General features: G+C 35.8%; 1 protein-coding gene across 28 annotated transcripts in view; it reads left to right on the forward strand.

Annotated features, from left to right (window-relative positions):
* The window catches only part of DCAF6 (DDB1 and CUL4 associated factor 6), a 146837-nt gene that overhangs the window by 79617 nt on the left and 39746 nt on the right, over window positions 1–27474 (forward strand). For 14 of the 28 annotated variants that reach the window (XR_011532195.1, XR_011532194.1, XM_070591512.1 and 11 more), the window contains exons 11-12: window positions 6730–6900; window positions 14170–14229. The exons of 6 other annotated variants lie outside the window; for them this stretch is intronic. Coding sequence is in view for 20 of the 22 variants with exons in the window: in XM_070591512.1 (XP_070447613.1) it covers window positions 6730–6900; window positions 14170–14229 (231 nt within the window). In the remaining 2 variants the exon portion in view is untranslated. The remainder of the gene's footprint in view (window positions 1–6729; window positions 6901–14169; window positions 14230–27474) is intronic. 8 more of the 28 variants (XM_070591523.1, XM_070591521.1, XM_070591504.1 and 5 more) reach the window with 1 other exon arrangement.

Raw genomic sequence — 27474 nt, forward strand, 5'->3', positions numbered from 1 at the left:
CTTCTTTATAGTTTCAATATCTTTTGTGAAGTAACTCTGGAACTCGTTGACTTGTTTCTCTATACTTCCCTTTATCTCATTGAGTCTTTTGATGATAGCTATTCTGAATTCATCGCTTAGTTTACCTATTTCCAAGTCCTGAAGACATAATTCTGTCTTTTTATTGTTTTCCTTCTGCTCTGGAGCTTCTGTAAATTGCTGGATGGTAGAGGAACGGTTTTTACACATAATGCTATTATTTGGTTGCAGTTACAGCCTGTTGCCACTAGATGGGGGTTGAAAGCCCCACGTTCTGAGCCCTCTGCCTTCACCCGAGATGGCCGGCACGCAGCATGGGTTGGGGGAGGAGGGCCACTTTCTCTCGCGCACAGACCTGGATTCCAGTCAGCTCTCACTCTCTGGTTTCCTGGGGCCTTGGCTTGCTGGGGTCCTCTGATGCAAAAGCTTTCCCCTGTTAGAGGGTTTCCTTCTGGGCTGCTTGGGCCTGTGGGAGTCCTGGACGATCCCCCGCACGTGTGGCCCCTCCCCTGCTCCTTCCCTCACGGAGCCTCCCACGGCGGCGATCCTAGTCTTTAGGGGAGGGAGCGAAGTTCTCTCTCACCCCATTCCAGCTCCTCCGAGGGGGCTCCAGGCTCTCCACCCTCCGTTGTTTGGCTGCTGTGGGTTTCTGAGGATTCCTGTGCTATTAGGGTTTTTTGTTGGAATATGGTTACTCCTTTTGGTTGTAATTTGGAGGGGAGAGAGTCCCAGGTGAGCTCACTCTGCCATGACGCTGACGTCACCCACCCTGTTACTAGATTTTTTACTCAGTTGCATTTAACATAGTCTGTCACTCTTTTCTTGAAATACTTTCCTTTCTTGGCATCTGTAACACCACTTTTCCTATTTACTCTTATTACCAACTCTGGCTGGTTTTCTGTAAGAATTGTTAATTTTTGTCATTTTGTTTACTTGCATATATTTTAGTAGAACCCCTTAATCTATGCTCTCTTCTCTACATACGCTCTATCCCTTGGTGATTGTATCAGTTCCCATAGCTTTTGTATTCTGCTTCTTTCCATCTCACAATCATTTCTTGTCTCTAATTGATCTCCCTGCATCTGCTCTGGTTCCCTTATAATTTACTCTCCATGCAGCGCCAGGAGTATTATTTCAAAATGTTAAATCAGATCATATAACTTTGCTGTTTAAAACCCTTGAAGACTTCCAATTGTGTTTAGGAATACATCCACAAAAGAAGAAAAATCAAACTCCTTACTCTGGGCCTATAAGAACCTAACATGGCCTGGTCCTTGCCTGCCTCTCTAGCCTCGTTTCATACCACTTTGTCAGTCCCCGATAATCATTACGCTCTAGCTAGCTTTACTGGTTTCTTTTCACCTCTTTATATGTGCCAAATTCTCTTCTGCCTCTTTCTTTCCAATTCTGAGCCTTTGTACTTACTGTTCTCTGCGCTTGAGAAGCTCTTCCCCTGGCTTATCATATAGCCAACTTGGTTTTTCTTGGGTCTCAGCTCAAATGTCACCCAAGAGAGTTCTTTCGTAATTGCCCTAGCTAGGTTCATCTTCCTTTCTTACCCTCCTTAAAATTTAATTCTCTTTTACATAGCCCTGTTTTTTTCCTGAAAGGCACTTATAAAAATTTGTAATTGTTTTGCTCATTTTTCATTGATTTGTTTATGACTTATTTTCTCTTACTAGATTATGCTCTCATAAAGACAGAGAGATTAGCTATCTTGTTCTATATAAGCCTCTTTTTTCGTCCAGCAATGCAGTCTCTAAAGATACTGTTATCTTTAAACTAATGTAAGCCATGTAGGTTACATTTAGATGTATTTTAGTCTTTATAGTTTCAGCCCCACTTCTTTATTCTGGATGTTTCAGATGGGCTTCCAAAATTTGGTGATATCTTAGATATCATCACGGGAGCTGCTGTGATTGGATGTCCAGTCATTTATTGGTTTTGGATCCATTGTTTGCCCTTGGCTATCCAGACCTCATAGGACTGAGTAGATACTTTTTCTTTGTTCCAAAAATATTTTAAGGTAACTTACAGAAGTATTTTTAAAAAATTATATTTATAAATGATGGAACCAGGTCAAACAGAAATATGAGTAGGAAGAAAATAAAATGAAGCCACAAGTGAGGTGCTTATACGAAATGCATTACCTGAAGAATAGTGTATCTAGAGGGGGCCACAGAATCGGCTTTGGGTTTTGTAGCTGAATTAGGGAAGGTAAATATATTCAAGTAGAATTTGAAATCAGTTGGTAGGTTTTTTTTGTTTTTCTTTGACTTCACCTTTTTTTTTGTTTTTCTTTGACTTCACCTTTGTATTCTTGAATTTTATTTTAATTCACATAGTCAAACCATTTGAAACCGTATTCTATGTACATAACTCAGAATTTAATCAGACATTCTGATTCTTATACATGATCTTTTCTTGAATATTTAACAAAAGACTGTGCTTTTAAAAATGTGATAATAAGATTATTTATTTCAAAACCAGAAAGCTGTGACTATGAGTTGAGACTATATAGGTTAAAATGAAATCTTCATAATTTTATTTTTAAAAGTATTTCAAAATAACTGTAAAATATTTTCTTTTCTCCGTAATGCCTATTAGATATCACTTTTAGTTGTTTCATAAACTAAGCCTGGAAGTGTCTTCATTTCGTGTGTTCTTTGTAATTTTTCCCCATGGTAATAATGAGAGGGTATTAAATGAGGCATTCATTTCAGTGGGTGATAGTTTAATTTTTTCCTTTGGTTTCATTTTAATCTAAATAAAAGAATATATTAGAGAATGTGGTTTCTTAGTATTGGATGGGGATATCAGTACATATAAAATTGTTTTGAGTGCTCACCTTGAGAAGTGAATCACCTAAAGGATCTGTGTCTTTCTAATTAAATAGACCACTCAGATCATGAGAATTTAGGTTTTTAAATCATTTATAACATGGTTTGTGTGTGGACTCGTATTTACAAATTACTGTCTGCTCAGATTTACAAATTATTCAGGTCTATTCATATCTTTATAGCTAAATTGAGCTCTGTAGAGAAATGACTAGGGAAGTAAGAACTCTGTTGTACAGCATATCAAAGCAAACGTTTCAAAGCCCAAATACCCAGATTACAGTTTCCTTAAAGGGGATCCGTGAGACTAGGTGTAGGCCATTTATAGGTTAGAAACAAGTGGAAATATTAGAAATATTAGGTTTCTTTGGGGAGACTAAAGAAGAGACCTGAGGAGCTTAGAAGTCAGTAAAGGAGTGACCAGTTCTAGAAGAAAAAGTGCCCAAGGATCCCCTGGCAAGGAGGAGGTTGGGAGTAGAGGACACATTGGCAGCAGGCAGATAAAGTACCAGCACATAAGTCATGAAAATAAGCTAGGGTCCAGGATAAAAGACTCTGTGTTTTGGAGAGGCAGAACATGAGGTTAGAACCAAGTGGACCTTTGCTAAGTCAACTGTAGTTTATTGTTCTCCACTCTTAGTGGAAGGTAGGTCATTAGGGAGACCAGTCTGGAGTCTTTCAAAGAAAGCAAGAGGAATTGGGTTAGCAGTTTTGGGAGATGGAAGTACAGATTTCCCATTAGCAGTTCCTGACACATTGTTGAGGGATTTTTTGTTGTTGTTGTTTTAAAAATTCAACAGAAGGTATTCATTGTATTCACTTTTCATTTTGGCTTATGTTAAAAGAAACTAATTCTCCAAGCATTTATTCACATTATAAATTATATGTGTCTGTGTATACATTTAAAAAAGATGTAATGTATATGTATCTTACCTGCCTTTAATATTTCAAACTGCTAGCAGAACTATATGTTTAGTATGTCTAGTTGGAATTTTCAATTCACTATTTGTCTTTCCTAGTTTGCTATGTGGTGACTTCTTTTCCTAGCTTCATTTTTTTTTTTTTTTAACCGAGGGGGGGGGAAAAGCTACCTACAACCAGTCTTAAAAGTAAGCAAATTCTTCTTTAAAAAGCACTGGAAGCATTAAATAAATGGCTCAAGACATTGTTATAACTAAACTTTGATTTTCAAAGTTATAGAGCATCACTGCTTATACTTAAAGCATGCTATTTGTTTGCTGCATCACCTAGTGGGTCTAGGATGGAGACTCTTACATCCCTAAAAAACATTTGGGAGCTCAAGAGAGAGACTTTGAAACAACAATGAAGTTGGGTGGATTTTTTGTGATTTTTCTGTTTCCTTAGCAAAATTTGACATGTGTATGTAATCTCTCTCTTTATGGTAATTTCTTTTGAAGTATAAAATGACAAACTTTATACCTGCATAATAATTCTTTATATTGCTAAAAGCATTACTATTTTGGTGACAATAAATAAAGTATATGTATGCACCTAAAAGAAGGCACTACGCCATTGAGTCTCACAGTTTATTTGTCAATGAATACTCTTCTACTTGGTACTGGAGAATTTTTTAGGAAGAACTAGCGAGGAGAAACTATGGTGATAACTTGAATTGCTTATTAAATCTTTGCTGCTGATTGGCTACTGGAATAAAATTCTTTATAAATAGTGTGTATGTTAACAAGAGGTTAGTATCTCGGGCATGATTGATTCCTGAAAGAATAAGCCGAATTTTGTACTCTTATGATCTCTGTACAAGAGGCTGAAAGTTATTTGGTAGTTTGTGTAATTTGCTGCCAGTGTCATTGAGAGAAATTTTGTGTGCTGCCAGCATCAAATCTATCGCTATTGAATCTCTACCCAGATACTGTGCCTCCCCTTTGGTTATAGTGTATGAAGTTTTTATGCACCTATCTAAAACCAGTTCCTTCTCTTATCCACTATAACTCATCTCCTTTGATCTACTCAAGGACATCATTCCTGCATTTGCCCACTTCTTTTCATGCATCGTCTTTCTTCCTCCTGCCAATTGAACATTGTCCATCCTCATACAAACATATGTATTATCTCCCAAACCAAAACAAACAAACCTCCCGTCACTCTATTCCCCCACCATCCATCATCTGATTTCTCTGTTCCCCATTAGCAGCAAGACTTCTGGAAAGAGTATATAAATGCTTTTTGTCTCTATTTCATTACCTCTCCTTTCTCTTGAACCTGTTCCAGTCAGGCTTTGGCCTCTGTGATTTATTGAAACAGCTCTTGTCAGGGTCATCAACATCTTCCAAGGTGCAAGATTCAGTGTTTTCAGTCAGTGGCTTTTTCATTATGTCAGCAGCATTTGACACAACTCTATCCTTTTTGACACAGTTTCGTCACTTAGCCTACAGAACTCACCTCACTTAGTTCTTCAGCCTCCTCACTGGCTTCTCCTTACTCTTTCTACAGCTTTTCTTCCTCTTAAACATTGGAGTCTTCCAGAGTTCAGTTCTTAGACTTCTTTGTCATCACTTACTTTCTGGGTGGCATAAAGTAACATCACTGGTGACATCCAAATTTACTGGTGAATGTTATCTTCGGTCCCTACTCAGTTTCTCCGCTTGGATAATTGTTAGTTCTTTTCTTCCCTCTAATACTACTTGCTCCTTCTCCACCACAATAAATGGTAACTATTTTTCCTGTTACCTAGGCCAAAAACTTTGGGATCACTCTACATCCAAACTATCAGCAAATTCTTCTGCCTTTACCTGTGATATGTGTCCCACATCCAGATACACTTCTCCCTCTGCACATTTGCTCTTGCTCTTCCCTCTACCTGGAACACACTTCCTCCAGATATCCTTGTGGTTTACTCCCACATGTCCTTGAGGTCTTTGTTAAAAAGTCATCTTATGAGAGAAGCCTTCCTTAATGACCATACATAAAAGAACCCCCTCCCCCACGATCTCTATCCCCGTTACCTTACCCTGCCTACTTTACTTAATGAGTTATCCTCACTTGACACATACAAACACACACATGTATATTACATATATTTGTATGTTGTGTGTTCACTGATACCTGTTTTCCCCTCAGAACATAAACTTCCACACAAGTAGAGACTATATTGTTCAATGTTTTATTTCTCCCCAGAGCGTAAAACAATGCCTCATACATAGTAGGCACTCAATATATCTCTGCAGAATTTCATGTTATGTTTCTACTTTTTGTCTATGACCACTGTTTCAGATGAAGTTTAAGAAAATATTAAAGATTATGTAAATATTTTTGAGCTTAAAGAAAAAGTAAATGACAATTCTAACATAAAAAGGAACATTTTAGCTGAAAAATATGTAACTTTCATTTTTTAAAGTGCTCTCCACTAATAAATTCCAAATTTTTCCAAATGCATAACTTTTTCATAATTTTAGTTGAATTTTAATTATTATTTGATGGAAATTGGTAAAGTGATTTTTGTGTATAGATTAGATGAGATGACTGATATTTTTCAACTTTTCGTAGTATCATTTTGTTGTAAAAAGAGATGAAGTTATGAGAAAAAGAGTGTTCATTTTTAAATGTTTTGTTTATGGAAGACTTTATTTTCATTCTGTTTAATTATTTAAGTATTCTTTGAGAACCATATATGTCTAATTCATCATAGTTAAACAGAAGCATTTGGGTGTGTAAGTGTATATAGTTTATCTCATAACTTAATGATCAGTAATTTCTTTTTTATGAGTAAATTGTTTTTAGTATTCCTCTGTCAGGCATGTGTTTTATTTATATCTTTCTCTCTTTAGTGTATAATCAAATTCTTACTATTTTCTATTTCATTGCTGTCTTTTCACTTTTCTTTTCTTATTTATGTCAGAATTTTTAAGGGGGCCTGAGATAGCTTTGCTCCGTAAGCGCCTGCAACAACTGAGGCTTAAGAAGGCTGAGCAGCAGAGGCAGCAAGAGCTCGCTGCACGTGCCAAACAACAGCCTTCCACTTCTGATCAGTCTTCTCATGAGGGCTCTTCACAGGACCCTCATGCTTCAGGTTATTAATGTCAAGTGTCCTTAAGCAGCTGGTAAAGTTGGTTTTTAACACTGCTACTGTGTAATAAGATGCTTCCCTTTTCCTCTTCAAAAGGAGAGCTGATGTGCTTGCAGCTTGTCCCTGCCTTTCTTGCATATGGTGGTGTTCATCACCACACGGCTAGGGGGACAGATTGGCAGCAGCATTTGGCAGAGATGAATATAAAATAATCCATTATTTTATTTGTAATATATTTGGAGAGAAGCAAATATTTATTAATTTTATAAGTGAACTACTTTCTAATAACCTAGTGAATTCAGAACCTGACTTGATCATTTCTGTTGAAATTTCTTACATTCTGAAATAATATCTATGCTTCTGGCTCCTAGCTCTTCTTCATTTTTTCGCTTTGAAATTTAACCTGTCCCTATTCCCATATAAACCTAGCAGTGCTAGATTTTAGAATTAGAGTATTGTTTGGCCATAACTAGCATGCTGACTCTGTCATCCCCTTCTGTAATTATTTGACATTTTTCAGCATTTGCTTCCTTATTCTTCTACACATAATGAGCTTTCTGATATGTAGGGCAGCAAAAGTACTCCACACTCTCATGTTCCTACGCTTATGCTATAAAACTTTGATAAAACAGTAATAATTGGTACCACTTTCCTTTTCATTGAGTATTTTAATGGCCCAGTTCTTTTATGGTCAGAAAGCTGATGATGCTCAATAAACATTTGTTGAAAGAATTAATGAAAGATATAGTGTAAAATAATTTGTCAAATTAATTCTTTCAAGATGGATAATAAATAGGTACTCCCTATCCTGTACTATAGGTAACTATAGTAGGTGCTATAAATTTTTATTTAGGAGCTAGAGTGTGTCTGGGTTCTAATACTAATGAGATTATAAAGCTTTGATGTACTTTGTGTTGCCAACCTAAGGAGTGATGATTTGGGCATTAATTATTTTGAGAACTCTGATTTAATTACTTGGAATTAATTTGTATATTGGTAGAACTGGACAAACTCCACTTTATAAATATCTGTTCCACTAAGTGCTATGGTAACAAAAGCACATTATATAATATCATAGTGAAGTAAAATAGATTTAAGTTACGTAATATAGGTGTGATGTTTGGAATAAATTCGGACCTGATTTTTAATTCAGTGTTATGTTAATAGAGGGAATATCAATCAAGCAAAGATGCCTCTGACTTTTTTTACTATAAAGCAGTCGTTTCCAATACTTAAAACTAAAAAGAAAGTTTGATTCAGTTACGCTCATGACATTTGATGGTAAGACGTTTTGCTATGATTTTGTGCTTTATATAAAACTCTAGCTAAACTATTTCAAAAGTAAAAAACTAGGCAACATAAAAACACATAAGAAGAAGAAAAAATGTCCCTACATATATAAATATTTTATTCAAATTTAGCAGGTAACGAACCAAGTGTTAAAATGAATTTAAGTGTAAAATAAAACTGTCTGCATTAACAGGAAAGAAACGTACATTGTGAACATTAGAAAAATATTTTGAGACTCAGCCTTTCATATTTAGTTCACCAATTTGAATTGAAGTAGGGTTTTTTAAGAATCAGAAAGCTTTAGGGTGATTATATGGTCTCTGTGAAATAAGATGCTATTTTCCCAACTGTTAAATATCATTCTTATTAAACAGTATCTAATTTGGTAACCAGTTTATTTGTGATAATCTTTAAAAAGCTAAAGTTGAGTAGACACCTTGCCAGTTTTGAAATTAAGAAACATGTTATCTTTACTTTGTGTTAAACAACATAATGGGCTCCTGAGGCTGACCACATGGACCATTATTAGAGGCCCTTAGTGCTATCACTCAATGTTACATTGCTCCCTTCACCTACAAGGTGAAGCATCTGTATCATATGTTTTTAACATAGCGTTCATATGAGACCTTAATAAGTCTAATTGTAACATGCCTTGGGTTCACTTGATAGTGCTACTTTTACTTTATTCTGGCCTCACGTGTCACAGGAACACTATTTGGTAATTCTCTCATGCTAGATGTTACTACTAAAATCATCTATCAGTATAGAAAGCACCAAAATTAACATTCTAGATTTTAATTTATTAACAGTAGAAGAATGTACAATTCTCATAGATAAAAACATTTTCCCATTATACCGTGATATCTGTAGAATATCAGTAACAGATGATAATGTCAATAAATGATACTTCCATTGTCTTCTCACCCATTTAAATCTTCTAGGTATAAGATATTCAAAGGAGATATTAATGTGATTTAGAAACCAAGAAATTTGAACAAGTGTAGAATTTCTGAATTACTGCATTGTCTAGTAAACATTTTATTCTCTTTTCAAAATATAAGATTCTTCAGAATCTTTTGTGAACAGCTGACTGTAAGATGAATCTACAATACCTAATTTCTTTAGGAAAATGGGATCAAACCATCGAACTGTTTTGTAGAAATAACCTACATTTTAATGAGATCAAATAGGAAGGGGGACCTGATGCTAGTTAGTCATAATCCCAGATAGAATTTATTTATTTAGTTGTCAATATTTCTTGGCAATTGAAGACTGAAACATTATTCCAAGGCACCAAATGGTATCACTCTCAGTTTCAAGTTGCTGTTTAAGATAAACTATATAAGGTGGATATTAAAAGATGTTTAAACAGTGGTTTTCCTTTTTTTTCTTTTCAGCTGTGAGCTCTTTTATCAGAGTCTCCTGTGGAAGTTCTAATATAGAATATGTAAAAGTGGCACTAACATAAAATACGTAAGGAGAGATGAGGAATGGTGGCCCTCTTGCCTGCCCCTCTGGCCACCCATGACACCTATGCTGCCCAAACGTCTATTTGAAAACCACTGTTCTGAAAGAATTTTTGGCACCTATAAATTATAATTCTTCATAGCAAATTTCCAAAAATTTCATTTTTCAAAGTCAAAATAGATTACTTTGAAATGTTTTTATTTCATTTAGTTTTTAAAAACTGCATTTTTTCCTCGGCTTTTAGGAAATACATCATAACTCATTTCTAGCTTTTCAGTGATTTTTTTTCTTTCATCATAAAGAGGTGAATTTGCCTCCATCAGATTACTGGCTGAGTTCTTGTCACTGGCCCTGTGACTAGATGACCTTGGGCAGGTCATTCGGCTGCTTTATGCCTCAGTTTCTCAATTATTAATTTATTTAGATGGTGTGGCCTGCCATAATTTATAGAGATGGCATGAGGATGGGGTAGACAATACTGTATTTTATAAATAAAGTTGTTGTACTCCTAAGTAGAGCCGTACACATAATGTACTATCTTAATTATAGTATCTCTTACTTACTACCTCAAAATGTCCTCATATCATGGCCATGTAAGAGATTGATAGCATTCAGGGTTTTGAATGAGCTGTATGTATGTTTATCAGATGAATGCCATTAACAGCTATCGCAGAGGCATTCAGCATATGGCTGATTTTAAACCCAACTCTGTTTTTCCATTTCAGGTCCCCCGAAGTCATGGGGTGCTGGCTCCTGCTCAGAGTGACAACACCCTGTGGAGTCTGCTGGCACTGGCCCGACCACCACAGAGCCCCACTGGAGCATGGAGCCAGCTTAGAGAGGGCCAGGTAGGAACTGTTTTTTCACTTTATGGCACGGTTTTGCCAATTGGAAAAGAAAAAAAGTAATTTTTATACCCCCAAAGGGTATAAAACATTGGTGATTATTTTTGAAAAAGGGCTTTTCAAAACTGAGCCATATTGGAAAAAATCAGCACTTACCCGATCCTATGCATACAGTATCTGATTCCCAGCACTGTCTGTGATGACTGTCCCATGTAGTACTTCTCAAATGGATGCCTGTGATCCATGTTTTTATCGTTTGTAAGCAGTTAGTAAATCAGATGTGATGCTGATCTAGCTCTGCAAGCACTCCTGAACTATCTTGAAGGACAGAGTCCTGAGCAAAACAGTGAGGAGTCTCTTAGAACTTGAAACATGGGAATATGCTTCATATTTTTCAGAACAGCTTCCTATCATTATTTTTCATTCAATTCCATGTTTCTGAAAAACAGGAAAGTAACAATAATGTTAATTGACCCTTTCCTATTGCTGCCTAAATACTTAACATGGATTATGTCATTAAGTATTCACAAGAACAGCATGTGGTAGATATTGTGATTATATACATATCCCCGTTTTATAGATGGAGAAACTGAGACTTAGAGACGTTAAATAACTTGCCCAGGGTTACGGTATTACTTAGTGGAAAAGCCAGATTTGAACCAAGGGAGTCCTTGTTATTTACCTGTTAGACTATACTTCTTTATTTTTTTCTACAGTTGAGAAAATTCTGATGTTAAGGGGTTAAAGAATTTCGTCAAGACCAAAATGCACATTTTTTGGAAATATATGGTAATTGGCCATGAGACACCTTGAGCTTACCACTGAATGAGCTTTTGCCTAAAGTTTATCTCTACCTTAAAAATAATAATAGTAATTCTAAACACTTCCAATAAGCTAACCAACCATATTGCATTTTGTAATGTTATCATTGGACCATATGGTCAGATTTTTATTCTGTAATGGTGCTTTCTGGAAGATATTTCACAGAAGTGGAGTAGAGTATGCAGACAACTGAAGCAATCAACATTGAACTAATGATTGTATTTTCCTTTAATATTAGCTATTCAGGTAGTTACTCTGTTAATATTTGGAAATATTTCTGTAAAACAGAAGTTATGAATATTGTGTTTATGACTATCCAGTGGTATAAAAACATGTTACTTCATATGTTTATGTGACAGGAAAATAATCCTTCCAAAAACAGTTACATGGTACCCAAGATTAAAAATAGAATGGAAGCAATGATCAAGAAGGGTTCCTTCTTAAAGATTGGTCTTCAAGATGGGAGAAACAACAGATAATTCCCCAGATAAATGCACTATCCATTACAGACTGTAAAACCAAAAAGGATACCCTTTGGTTTAATACTATCTGTCCAAACATAAACTTCATTAATATTTTTAAATCCTTCAGGAGTTTGAAAATATACAATTTTGTTGAGATGACAACACTCTGGATCCTTGATCAATGTCCTTCCTAAATTTTATTTAAAAAATAAAATGCACATTATTTCATAAGATTTGTACATTCCATAATATTTATAGAAAAATTAAATATTTGATAAAGGATTTGTGGGAGAGTTGATAGTTTTCTGAGGGCTCTTTCTTATTAAATGATAGCACAGTGAAATGTGTAACAAATCCAAATCCAAAAATATTTCATAGGATACTCTCTAGGAAGATTTTCCAATATTTATTTCACTGTGACTCACATTTTTGTTATTTTTCTTTAAAGAATACAATTTTATTTTTCTCTAAAGGCCAACTTACCTATTCTTCAAAAACAACATGGATTATGGGGGCCAACCTGGTTGCATAGTGGTTAGGTTCACATGCTCAACTTCTGCAGCCCAGGGTTCGTGGGTTCGGATCCTGGGCGCAGACCTACACACCACTCATCAAGCCATGCTGTGGAGGCGTTCCACGTACAAAATAGAGGACGATTGGCACAGGTGTTAGCTCAGCAACAATCTTCATCAAGCAATAAGAGGAAGCTTGGCAACAGGTGTTAGCTCTGGGCCAATCTTCCTCACCAAAAAATAAAATAAAATAAAATAAATAAAAATAGGAATGTTGTATATAACTCTGAAACGGATACAAGAGAAGTCTTAAAAAGGAAGGGAAAGCATGAATAAATTAGGGAAGTAATTGAAACACCATCATTCCTGCTTTCTTTTTTGCATAGTACAGATTTGTTGAACTGAATGTTCTGATGAAGAGGTGATAAGGAAGGATAAGTAAAAAGTATTACTAAAATGATGATCATGCTTTATCAAAATATAGTAATACAAAAATCTGTGAGCAAACTAGTTATATCAGAAGGTAGACGATTTAAAGCTGATACAAGTGGTCCCAGTAGCAGGATTCAGACTTTTTAAATGTACACATGGAAGCAATTATGTAACATAAAATTGCTGAAAATCCAGAGTATATTGGACTACTTCTCTTAACTGTCGAGTTAAGAACTCTCTTAACTCAAAATATCTACTTTCAGGGGAATAAAGTGCTGTTATGAGTAGGAACTGGTGATCAGCCAAAAGTACAAGGTTTTTGTTTTATTAAACAACATTTGCTAACAATTAGAGCATAGGATTCTAGAAACCAGGAGAGAGCTGTTCTTATATTCTTACATTTAAGGCGGAGCTATGCTTGTTATCCACATATTCCCTTTTCCTCCAGCCCCACTGAGACACTGAAAGCCAAGCCATGACTAGTACTTACCTCTTTCTATTCCCCAGCGCTTTGCTTAGGTCCCTGGGATGACCAGGAAGAAAGGAGAAGCTTAGGCCTAAAAATGTTATGACTTATCCTATGTCACATAGCTAATTATTGTCAGCAGTAGGGTTAGAATAAAGAATTAATAACTCCAGACCAGCATTCTTTCCATTTTATCATGCTGCCTTCCCTTTGTAACAGTGTTTTTCAAACAATAGAACCCATTTATAAAACAAATTCTTTCATAGAAACTCACTGTATTGAAAGGATAAAAATAAAATGTTCTGTTTGAAGCCAAGGTAGAAAGCATGAAGCCCAGACCATTAAGCCTGCTCTTTGCCTCTCTTTTCCTTTTCCTACCAGGTACCTAAAGAAACCTAAGCCTTCACGGAGTATAGCTTTAATAGGCACAACATACCATAGAATTTTTAAAGTTATCTATGTTTCTGTAATGGTATTATAAACCATTTCTTTGTCTAACATCTTCACTTGAGCTCCTTTTTCAGCTCAAGGTGTGTGACAAACAACATCTTGCAAAGTATAGAGAGCATCACATTTCATGCTTTGAATCCTCCAATCCAGCATGAAAGCCATCGTAAGGAACTGGAGAGGGAGTTTGAGAAGGGGAAGAGTCTTCTATTTAGTGAAGGAGATACTCCATTTTTATTTTGTCTACCTTGCACCTTGTGCCTGTGCTAAATGAATTTGATAAAAGGTATATGCATGAAAGTAGAAGAGTATTTTCTCAACTCATTCTGAAAGTTGCTAAGTGCTTGCCTGGAATAACATATCTTAAGCACATGGCCCTGCTTACTCACTGCTTGGGAAATACACCACAGTACTTACTTCTATTCCCCACCCATATACATTTGTTTCTTAAACTTAGAGATGATCATGACATTGCTGTGCAGTTTTCTGCTGCTTACTTTTAAGTTGAAATCTCATTTTTGTTTCAGATTCTCCTTCTTCTGTGGTTAACAAACAGCTTGGATCCATGTCACTTGACGAGCAACAGGGTGCGTGCAACAGGAGATGCGCTATGCCCATCCATCCATAGTTTTATTGCAGTGCATAAACCAAGCTCTCTCTCACTTTTTCATAGCATTTCATTTTGGTCTAATAGTCAGTATTCTGTGGGCTAAATTACTGTAGGTGGTATTGTGCACAAAGGGCCTTCTTGGCCTATACAAATTATTTTCTGTGTAAGCTAAGTTAATTTCTACCTTTGACTCTTTATGCCAACTTTGTATTCTCTTCCTATAACAATATTGTAATGGATGTAAGCTATATCCATTTTTTTATTCTAGGTATCTATCATAAAATTATATAGAGTTAACCTAGAGTTAAGCTCCAAAGCCATCAAGCAGGAGAGAAAATAGCTTCCACTGTGTCCACTTGCTCTTTTTGAAGTAAGAGAGGTATACACTCAACCTCAAATCCTTGAGCAGAGCCTGATGAGATAGACAGATCACTTATTTATCAGGCTTTCTTACCAGCAGGTCCAGTATAGCACAGAGAGGGATTGGTAGAGGGAGATATTCTGACAACAACAAGGGCCAGCTAAAAAGAAGGATGGCAAGAGGAAGACTGTAAATAAGCAAACAGGCTGTTTAGAATTAGGGCAAACAGCCTTGATATCTCACCTCAGAATTTGCTGGAGGATTCTAAATTTATTATGACATAATGAAAGATAATGTTAAGTCATCAAGAATAACTTAAATAATATTCACTTTTCTTTATTTAAAGAGACATGATCGCTTAAAAGATTTTACAAATATTTTTCAAAAAATTAAAAACTAGCTTAGCAATAAGGTCATAAGCTTTAGTTGACTGAAAGTTTACATGTGTAGGATGACTCATTTGTCAACACTATTGGGAAAATTAAATATAGCTGAAGTACCTATTTGGTCCAATAGATCTAATTTTAACCATCTTCTGGGAGAAATATTCAGAAACTACTTTTAAAACAAATTACAAAACTCCTTCTGTACGTCTGATCTTAAATTATTCTTTATAGAACTAAGATGACAAGTATTGCTTTAGATTTTTCTGTTCTTGAGAATGAATGAATGAATGAATTGGTAAATGAATTCTATAACTAAGAAGTTAAGCATGTTTTATCTTTTAACACTTATTGTAGAGGTATTAACAGTGAAGAAAAATTAAGGTAAAACACAATTATAGTGTCATATTATAATATAGTGTATTTCCGTTTAAAACTACTCTCTAATCAAATAATCTTTTTTTGTAAGGATATATGAAAGTAAATAGTGTGACTACCAGAGAGTTTGTGGCCAGATTCAAATTTTATTTAATTACATAGAATAATTTCCATAGAATTATATTGAATATTATATTCAACTTAAGTTGGTACTTAATTTACATGATATAGGATGTGACAGAAAGAGATGAATAAAGGATAACTCCCGTATTTTTGGCAACGATAGCTGAGTGAATAATGATGCCATTTACTAGGGTAGACTAGTTTGGAGGCAGAAATCAAGAGGTTCTTTGTTCTTCTGGTTGTGTAAAGTGTGATATGCCTTTTAGTCGTGTAAGTAGAGATGTTGTATAAAAGGTCAAATATTGAATAGGTTTGGCAGAAACTGCATCAGAATAGACCATTATTAATGTAACTTCGAGATGAGTCCTCTGAGCAGAAATTTTCTAATGGACAGTATATCCAAATACATTAAACTCTGAGCTTTTACGTGGCTTTTTGTTCAGCAGGGTTACATCTTTTAAAGTACTAAGGACTTCCACATTATAGGCTTACACTAGCTCAAGAGAACTTCTACTATAAAAATTAAGAGAAACTGCCTACCACCATCTTTCTCACCTGAACTGACAGTAACCTCTTTGCTGTTCTCCTCACTTCCACTCAGGCTATAGTCTATTCTCTACCAACAGCTAGAGTGAACTTTGAAAGATGTAAATCTAATCATATCCTTCATCTGCCTAAGATTTTTTGTGTCCCTTTGCCCTTCAAAACAACCTAAATCCATTTCTTGGCTTACACAGCCCTACATGACCTGGCCCGTATCTCTCCGACCTTCTCTCAGGCCGTTCTTCCCTCACTCATTAAACTTTTGCCAAATACGTCTGCTTTGAGTTCTTCTAACGCTCTAAGTTCCTTTCCCTCTCAACTCCCTTGTATATGCTATTCCCTCTACGAGAAATGCTGTTCCCTCAGCAACTTCTACTTATCAAATCTCATTTAGATAGTACTTTCTCAAAAATAATTTAACCTAATCTGAAGTAGTTCTCCCTCTTTTTCTCATGACCTGCTATTTTCCTTCATTGCATTTGTCAAAATTGGTAATCATACATTTATTTAAGGGATTGTTTAATAAGCTTTCTTTCTTCATATTCTCTAAATGTTGTTTTCATTGACTATAATATACTCAATGCCTAACACTGTATCTGTTACACTGTTATACATTAAACAAAAAGTGTTTGCTGAATGAATGAGTAAATAAATTAATTCCTTAAGCAATGGGATGCTGTAGAAATTGTTTCATCTTGGGAGAAACATGACCAGATTTACGTATTGGAAAAGTCATTTTGGCAGCAATATAGATGGTTGATTGGAAGGGAGTATCATTGAAAACAGCAAGACGATGTAAGGGACTATTGCCATAGTCCAGGTGAGAGATGATGATGGATCCAATCTAAGGCAGTAGCAGTGGGAAGTGAGAAGAATGGACAGATTTTTAAAGTATTTAAGAGGTAAGAGTATTTAAGATGGGACTTTGAAACTGATTAGTTAAAAATGAATAAGAGAATGATAATCCAGGTGTCTTGATAGGGTAATAGATAGTGATACTGTCAACCAAGATGGGGATTTCAGGGGGAACAGTTGGTATAGGGGAAAAGAATACATGAGATTTTTTTGGTATGTTGAGTTTGAAGTACCTTTGGATATCCAAATGGAGAATTCTCATAGGCAGTTGGATGGATATATGATTCTGGAAGTCACCAGAGAGGAGATAAAAATTAGGAATCGTCAGTTTACAGATAGCAGTTGATACCATGGGAGTGGATAAGATTGTCTGTGAAAAGAGGAAAGCCTGTACTATGAGAAGCAAGCAGAGAAAAGGGTCTAGCTAAGGAGACAGAAAAGGAATGAGCAGAGGAATAGGCAGAACAGAAAGAATGCCATATCCAAAACCAGGGGAAAACAAAAGTGCGAGAAGGAACTGGTGTGTAGTGCCACAGGAAGCAATGACGTCAAATACGAAAAGGACTAAGAAATGTTTTGTGAATTTGGTAATATGTGGATTATCAATTTCTTTGGCATTGCAGTTTGAGTGCTATGGTGGAGGCAGAAGCCAAATAGCAGTGGTTTGAGGAGAAAGACTAAAAAAAAAGTGGAAACATTGGTATATATACAGGTGACTTTTTCAGTACGGTCAATTAAGAATGAAAAGATAGGGGCCCGCCCAGTGGCACAGTGGTTAAGTTCATGCGCTCTGCTTCAGCGGCCCAGGTTCACAGGTTTGGATCCCTGGTGCAGACCTACAATACTTGTCAAGACACGGTGTGGTGGCACTCCACATAAAACAGAGGAAGATTGGCACAGATGTTAGCTCGTGGCCAATCTTCGTCACAAGAAAAAAAGAATGAAAAGATAGAAGAAAGGTAATGTCTTTGAAGGGAGTTGTAGTTTCAAAACTGAGCTGTTTATAGAATGAGAAAGAATCTTTGTAGAGGAGGTTAAAGGTATAGGGAGGGGAGGATAGTTGATGTACCCAGATAGGCTATTATTTCAAGTTTTAATCTTTGTCAAGACTCTTGTTCTCCATTTTACCCTGCAGAATGGAAAAGTTTTACCCTGCAGAATGGAAAAAGTAGTACATCTAATAAGTTTTCTTTCTGAAGATATCTCTGACTAATGATTGTTAAGCATATTTTAAAGTTCTTTTTCATACTTTTAAAGAGACACTAATATATGTATTTTTTAATTGATAATTAAGTTTTGTATTTACCTGACAGTATTCACCACTTTTTAGGTGACCAGGCACTTTTACATGTTGTTTAATTTAATTTCCTGTAGTGGTTCATAGATTTCTTTATATGGGATGGGTTACCAAGAATAAAATGTTAATAATAAAAATTTTACAGGGGCTGGCCCCATGGCATAGTGGTTAAGTTCAGTGTGCTCTGCTCTTCATGGGTTCAGATCCTGGGCGCAGACCTGTGTACTGCTCATCAGCCATGCTCTGGTGGCAACCCACATACAAAATGGAGGAAGATTGGCACAGGTGTTAGCTCAGGGCTAATTTTCCTCAAGCAAAAAAAGAGGAAGATTGGCAACATACGTTAGCTCAGAGTGAATCTTCTTCACCAAAAAAAAAAAAAAAAAAAAAAAATTCTAAATTTTAGTGGGTGTGCTTCACTGAAAGAAATTGTTTTCTTTCAATAATTATATACACATTATTGAACTGGTTGATTGCAATCAGTGTTTTTGCTTTTTATGTTGAATTTTTAACAAAAGCACAACATTTGATAAGCAAAAGCATATTTAGTCTAAACCTTCTGAATCATAAATGCAGCTGCCTGGTTGCCTCAATAGTTTTTATTTTCTTTGACCAAAATACTTTTTTAAGAAACAAAATGGTAGGGAAATAAGTGTACAGAATGCGCATTGTTTTTATCCTGTTGTAACATACTTTCTAGTACTCTCCAAATTTAGGGCTCTGTGCAGACATATTGACAGCCCTTCTGTGCTAATCAGAAACTATGTGAATAAGGACAGTGATGTCTGTTATGCATGTTGTTTAATTTGAGCAATATGTTTTTATGAGTAGTTTTGATTTTCATATTATGCTTACTATATTATAAGGGAAAAAATCCTCTTCTGACATATATTTCTCTTGCCTATTTATATTATTAAAACTAATAAATTTTTCCTGTTAAAAATATGTAGGCCTGCAATTTCCCCTGATTTTATTAAAACAACAACAAAAGAAACTTATGATCTTAACATTTAATTTTTGAGAGGATATAAGAAAATAATTTAGGCCATGACTAAAGCAGTTCCTTTTTATTCATTACAGTGATAAGTGCAAGTTGATAATGCTGAGTTTGAAACTTATGATTATAGGCAATTGTGCCTGTGTCAGACACTCATTTTCTATTCTAGATTTAAAGAAATATAAATGCTAATTTGTAGGCTTTACAAATAAAAGTGTTAACTATTCATTGTATATTATTTTACCTAAGCAGACTTCTTTTGATGTTAATAAATGTATACTTATAGAAAGAGACTTGTGGATGATCAGAAACCAGTGAAACGCATATTACTGATTCTGCTAGGGTAGGTTTGGAAATGGAAATATTGGACCTTTCATGGATTAAGTATGTATTCCCTTAAGATTATACACTGTCGCCAAATTGAAATTTCATTTTAGTAATATCATCTTGACAGGATTACGTCAAGTAGTATTTTAGATCACTATTAAATGTACTTTGATAATTCTGATTTTTATTAAATAATGATTGAAGCCTGTTATATTAATGGGAAATATCAGTTCAGTACTTATCACACTGGAATATATCTGTAAATACTGTATTTTAAATTATAGAGAACAAAGTTAGTGAAATCAGACTTCATTCTAAATTTTTTATATTCCTTAGAACACATTATCACTGAGTTGCTTAGAATGAAGTAACTAGTCTCCTTTTCCCAAATACTAAGTCTAGATTCTTGCAATTAGTGATATATTTGATCTTTTGGAAGTTAAACCCTATTTAATTTTTATTGCATATGCTTACTTGTTCCACTCTCCTGTTAACCAAATCAATACTTGTATCTCCAGTTAAATTGTTTTCCAACTCGGAATTGTCCATGATGAAAATAACTGATATTTATTGAGTTTTTAATATGTGACTGGCACTGTTAAGAATTTTACAAGCATTATCTCATTTGTTTTAATTTAATGAGGCGAATACTAATATTATCCTCATTTTGCTGGTGAAGAAACCAAGACTCCAAGAAATTTGTAAGGACACATCAAATAAGTGCTGGAGCCATATTTGTATGTCTGTTTCATTAATTCAACTTATATTTAAGCGCCTCTTTACCTTGTGGCAAGTTCTGGGCTCAGCACTAGGCTACATCAATGAAGAAAGCTAGTGCTCCCTGTGCTTGGAACATTTAGCTGATTAACAATAACAGTATTAATAATAATAATAACACCACCACTACCATAGACACTTTTTTCACATTTTCTTTGGGCCAAACATTATTTTGAGCAATTTTTGTATGTTAATTTACTTAATCCTCACCACAACCTTACACAGCAGGTACTGTTATTATCCCCATTTTCCAGATGAGGAAAATGAGGCAAAGAGAGGTTGAGAAACTTGGCTAGGGTCACACACGGTATGTATGTCTAAGTGTTAGAAATGTGATTCAAACCCAAGCAGTTTGGCCCTGGTGTCTGAGATCATAAGCGCTATGCTTTGCCTCATCTAACAGTAAAGACAGATGATGAAAAAATAAATGTGTGATGAATGTTATAAAAGAGAAAATTAGAAGGTTCAATGGGGAACATATAAGAGTGAGTCTTTGTCTTTTCTGGTAGGGGGCCAAATAAGGCATCCTGGAGGACAGGACATTTAAGCTGAGATCTGAAAGGTGAGTGTAGTAAGTTGGGTGAAGGAGAGTAAGGAAAGGAAGCCTGTGTGGAGGCCCTGAAATCATCACATTAGCACGACGAGAAGAGTCCCCCTGTGGCTGGAGTGTGCCAAGGCTTCAAGAGGTACGTAGGGCCCAGATTGAGAAGGGCCTGTTGGACATTGTAAGGTTTTGGGTTTTATTTTAGGAAGAGTAGGAAGCTAATGAAGGATTTAAAATAGGGAGTATGGCCTGATCTGGTTTATTCTGAATAGAGTATGGAGAATTGATTAGGAGGTTCTCCTAGTAATAATTTTGACCCCATGAGAGAAGTAACATAGGAGAGATGGGAGACTGAAGAGATTCAAGAAATATTTAGGATGTAGAATGAACAGGATTTCATGATAGATTGCATGAGGCAAGGCATCAAGGGAGGAGTCCAGAGCATAAATTGCAGTAACAACTCTGGAATTTTTATGTGGGGATGGTTTAGTAATGGAGTCTGGTTGGAGGGAGCAAGACCGGGATGTGTGTCTTGAATCTGCTTTCATATAGTAAATACAGTGTTTTTACTTAGATTATACATCTATTTGTGGTGGTTTGAGGGAGGTCCTGATGGAGATTAGCAGGTGACATTTCTAACTGCTGCAAGGGTAACTCCCAAGTTTGGATTGAGCACAATTAAGTGGATGGCTCTTCCTTAGATAGGTAACCCTGGAAAAGGAAGAAGATATGGGAGGGGACGTGTAGAAGGAGGTGGAGATCACGAGCTTGGTTCTGAGTATGTTGAATTTGAGTTATCTGTGTGAGACACCCAAGTGGAAAAGTCTGGGCAGTTGACTGTCCGGTTGTGGAGCTTAGAAAAGATGTCAGAGCTAGAGAAGTAAATTGGGGAATTTTCTGCATATAGATGTGATTGAAGCCATGAAAGTAGATTAAATCAACCAAGAGAAAAGTAAAAAGTGAGAGGAGGGAGTGGAATATCTAAAACATCTCAAAGAAAATGAGAAGAATTCCAGAAAAAAGATTTTACTAGAGGAGAGCTGGTAAAGGAGACTGAGAAGGAGAAGGCAGAGTGGAGCAGTGCGGCGTCATGAGACCAGGGAAGAGACGGTTCAACACGAGGGAGCTGTCTGTCAGTGCTGCTGAGAGGCATGGAAGCGTGCTCTGAAACTCACCATGAGGTTGGCCAGCACGGGGTGACTGATCTCACTGAGAGTTTCACTGGACTCAGAGAGAAAGAGGCCAGCCAGACCAGAGTAGCAGATGAAGAAATGGAGATGAGAAGTAAGAAAAGCGTTTCAAAACAGTAAGTGAGGAGGACAGTAGCTGGAGGGAACAGGGGTTAATGAGAGTGTTCTGCTAAGCTGTCTACCTCATCTGTTCATTTTCCTCTGGGAGTCACTTTTTAATGTATTCATTAACCTATATAGTTAGTGCATGGCAGACAGGTTTCTTTTTGTTTTTGCTGAGGAAGATTTGCCCTGAGCTAACATCCGTGCCACACTTCTATTTTTTGGTATGTAGTCCACCAGCACACCATGGCCACAAACAGAGCAGTGTAGGGAACTGAATCTGGGCCACTGAAGTGGAGTGCACCAAACTTAACCGCTAGGCAGCTGGGCCTGGCCCAGGTTTGATTTTTTAAAAGAGAATCTACCTGAAGAAACAGTCATGAAAAGAGAAATACTGAATGAGGATTTCGGCAGGGCTTAGGCGCCACGTGGGCTGGACATCCTTACCTACTTTCTTCCTATCTGTTCTCCCTCGAGACTGCAAGTGAAATAGGAATAGGAGACTTTTATGAACAGAGGGATACAAGGCTAATAGTTGTGGAGTAGTGGGGAGGAGAGCCTTGGTAGCATAGGTAAAATGACTCCTGCGTTTCCCCCCGAACTGTCAGCATCTTTGGGAATGTGGAACAAGGCACGGTCTGGATTGACGTGCCTCCTAACCCCGTGTTTAAGTTCAATTCACATTTCTGGGTTATGTCGTGAAAAAAATTCTTGGATTAAAATTATTATAATTGACATAGAGGTTGAGTTTTCATTGCCAGGAAGAAAATTTGACTAATAATAGATTATATGGGGGAGATTTCCCGATTTATTCAGTACTAAAGTTGCACTTTGAATGGTTTTGACTTTCATAAAATAGTTAACTTTGATATAGTCAGATTTCACTCATGAGAACACTCGTTTTTAGAATAAAACATCTTGCCTCACAGATCTATATGATAGATAGGTGTTCTCTGTTAAGAATCTACTAGAAACAGGTTCTCCACTTTGAATCAGAATATGCCTCCTTATACAAATGATTGTAAGAACTGAGTATCTAGTAGTCTGAGGTCTGCAGAAAAGTTAAAGATTCCTGACCTATAAAAATGGAAAGTTTGCATTGGTTTAGAAACAATACTTGAGAAATTTGCCTTTTCTTCTATGTAAGCCAAGTAAATTGGGGTGGAAAATTTGTTGAGAGAGTGGAACTTTATCATTGACATGTCTACATTTTTTCAGAGAATTCCACCATATATTTTGTTTCCTTTTAGATTTGATTTTTTTAATCATTTGGCATAATGGAATGAGAAATTTTAACAAGTTCATTGTATAACGGAAAATCCCTTTGAAGAATACATTATTTCTATATGATTCACAGGTTGTCTGGCTATGATAGGTGATGAATGTATGATTGTACAGTTATAAAAGCAGAGAGGAAGTTTGGCATAGGGTTCTACACAAATTATTGTGACCATATTCTAGTTAATATTCACTTTGAATACTTTCTTTAAACACACACATAGGCTAGGTCTCCGGGGGTATCCCAGTGAAAGTCCAAACAGCCATATCAATATTTAGATGATATACAAACCTGGTTACCATGATAGCATATTTTGTACTACTGTTAGCACACAATTTTTTTGTATGTCTTCGAGCATGTTTTTTGGAACCACAAATAATTATAATTTCTTAGTGAAAGTCCAGATTAAATAGTTTGAAAACATATGCATTACCCAAAACACGTTACTTTGTGGTTCTTTTGTGAAAGGCTTTGAAGATACCTGATTAAAAATTCAAAGAAACTGCTTTCAAATTATATTTCAACACAGTCTGAAATTTTTTTCTGAGCCAATGTACTAACCTGAAAGGGCTCTTATACCATTTCTGGAAAGGATATTTTAAATTTGGTTTCCAGACTCTCATGTTATTGACTGTTCACTTCTAACCCTGAAAAATGAAGTCTTTGACAGTATATTGTCTTGATTTTTATGTTATTACTGTACTTCGGAAGCATGTGTTTTAAATAGGTGGTAGTTTGCCTTGATAGAGACCACGCCAAGCTACTAACAGCAGTTGTTTTTAATAATTATAATTACTAAGTAATATAGAATGGCCATCTAAAAACAGCATTGTTGGAGAAGTTAAAAGTGATTTTTTTCCCCACTACACTGCCCTTGTGCTGAGTGTACCACAGTTTAATTAATTTTCTTGTCCTATAATGTTTTGAGAAGAAGGAACAGTTGAGTCCCCAAGTGTCCTGGAAGAAGATCTGTCGTGGTTTCCAAAGTGACAGTTTGGGCTACCAGAACTTTTATCACTTATATTAATGTTGCTGAGAGGAATTATGCATCGTTTCCAAGGAATAACAACACCAATAATTGATATTTCTTAATTAAAATAGTTATTTATTTAAGAAGTCTTATTTTCTACTTTGTATTCAAGTTATTTCCAAGACAGTATAGTAAGTAGGAACTTCATATAGAAGGAAACCTTGATAACTAGAGAAAAAAAATCTAGCTCATTATCAGTTTCATCATCTGTAAAATGAAGATGATAATATAGGAACTACAAAGGTTTAAAAAAGGATACAGGGGCTGCCCCGTGGCTGAGTGGTTAAGTTCGCAGCGCTCCGCTTCGGCGGCCCAGGGTTTTGCCAGTTCGAGTCCTGGCCACAGACATGGCACCGCTCATCAGGCCGTGCCGAGGCGGCATCCTACATGCTAAAACTAGAAGGACCCACAAATAAAAATATGCAACTATGTACCAGGGGTCTTTGGGGAGAAAAAGGAAAAAGAAAATCTTTATGTATCTTTTTTTTTAATATATATCCTGGAACATAGTGATGCTCAATAAATTTTACTTATGATGGTGCTTTCTAAATAAAGTCATTTGTGTGTTTAGGTGAAGTTCAAACTCTAAGGCTCTTAAGTTAAAATCTCTCCTTGTTAAGCATAATATTTCAGTAATATGTGTTTGTGCATTATATACGTAAGGGTTTGAATATTACAGTTTTTAGAATGTGTTTGCTGATCCAACTTCTAACAAATAGAGCAAGTTATGGAAATTAAAATGGCTACAAATGTTTTTTCAAATAAAGTAAAAATAAAACATTTAATTTTTTAGTTCTTTAAAGTAGACTTTTCTTAGACATTTGTAGCTTAAAATATGCATTTTATCAAAAACAAATTGTGAAATTAATTCACTAGTAATTCAGGGATCTACATTTCTGAGAAGATTCCACCCGATAAGTTGTATATGCTCCAGAAGAGGAGTATTAAACTAGGAAGAGTGGGGCACAAGGCTAGGAGCAGAATTCTAAACCTTGGAGATACATGCCCATTGATACCTCATTTGAAGGAACTGCGCTCTGCATTGTGTAGCTTTTCTGCCAGAGACACTCTTTCTTTATGTGCAGCCTACAAGGAGATAACCAGACTCAGGCTCTGAAGTTCTTGTAGCTAACAGAAGAGTGTATTCTGTTATATAGTGATGGGCCAGTTGTGCACAGGGCTGGTGAGTTCATTAACAACTTAATTGAACAAATTCTGTCAACTATAGTCACTTTATAAATTACAGGAATACTACTATGTTTTATGTGGTTTACAATATATAGATCATATTCATGAGAGATTAAATAACTTTGTAGTAGATACCATAGGGAAGAAGATTTTAATTAACAGTGATCTTCTCAAGAAGCTTCTTGCTTTTGGGGGGTGGGGGTGCTATATAAATTTAAATAAGAGCTGTGTACATTTAAATTCTGACCTTTTAACTGCCCTTTGTTTACTATATTCCTGTAGTCATGGTAGCAAGTACCTATAACTGTCTCTTTAATTTTCCTCCAAAGGAAAGTTCTGATATAGCATTTAAATTCCACAAGGCTTTTTATAACTTACGCTTCTATAACCTAGTTAGATCTAAGAAATTCAGTCCTGCAGTTCTCTCACATCTGCTTTGTTTTCTGTTTCTTTACTTTAAAATAAAAATAAAGAACACAGCACTTTATAGTGTTATGAGAGAGAATGAAAGAACTAGCGCAAGCTCTGCCTATTAGTTTCCTTGATCCTCGAATCTTTCAGCTGTCTCTCCTCACCAATTCCACATGCCTAAAGATGACCGTGACTTGCCTCAGTGGGACCAAAATTTCAGCAACATAACTAAAAAATAAAGGGAAACTGTATGTGGACAAATAACTAACAAACAGCAAATTTTTCAAAGATGGTTAAGGGTGGGGCAGATATTTTAAAAGTTCTTCTCTTGATAATTTCGTGTATGCTGAAGGTCTGTGAATTCAGTTATTTTATCAGAATGCCATTTGGTAAAATACCTCTAAAACACTGAATCTAATACTGAATCTTTGAGTGTTGTAATGGATTGTTAATTTATTTCCAGCAGCTGTTTCTATCAAGGGCATAGTCATTACAAAAGTAGTACAGAAACAAAGTGATTTTACCATTGGGAGGCCAGCTTTATAATTCTTTCATACTTTTATTTTCAAATAGTGATTAATGTTATAGGAGAGGGTTTCTCATTAGTTAGAAGTGCAGATGTAAAGGGACACTCCTGAGTTTTATCATCAGCTTGACTTCTCATCTCTTGGAGGAAATCCTTTTTCCTCTGTTCTGCAGTTCTGTGTTTGAAGTCATTAATTGTCCTATCATAGGGTGGAAGGAGAGCAGAGTTCTGCTCTCTTTAAGGTTCTCTTTAATAAGTCTCCAACATCTTCAAGAGGAATGCAAAAAAGATAGAAGTCTTTCCTTGCAATATAGAGTGGACCTAATGCCCACAAAGCTTGAGGAATTGTGGTTTTATTAAGTTGTTAATGCTTTTGTTGTTTTTTTTCAAGATAGAAAGCTTTTCTTCAGTACTACTATATCAGCCCTTCAACTGGTATCAAGAAAACAATTATGTCACAGAAAAGTTTTCTTTCTGCAAGCAGCTGGCAGAAATGTTACATGTTTGATTATATAGGAATTTCTACTCCCTCTGTATTTTCATGTTCCCCCAAGCTGTTATTCATCATAAAAGGAAAAAATTTTAAAGCTCTTAGTTAATTTTGTCTTTGAATATCCATGTCCTCTTTTGTGGGGGGGAGGGGTGACTTTGAAGTCATCTATATCAATTTCTATAGAGTTTCCTGATTTTATTTGCTATTTTACAAATATTTTGTATGTTGAGATAGAGGTATATATCATGGACATCACCTGTAGACTCTTAAGGTGAAATTGCCATTTCCATAATGTAGTAAACAAATTTCTTGCAAGATTAGTCAGGAGGAGGAAAAGAAATATACCAAAATATATGATCCTATAACAAAAAGTTTTAGAAAATAAAAAAGCACAGTAAATTTTCTTCTCCTCCACTCC

This window comes from Equus przewalskii, chromosome 23, assembly GCF_037783145.1.
Source record: "Equus przewalskii isolate Varuska chromosome 23, EquPr2, whole genome shotgun sequence".
NCBI lineage: Eukaryota > Metazoa > Chordata > Mammalia > Perissodactyla > Equidae > Equus > Equus przewalskii.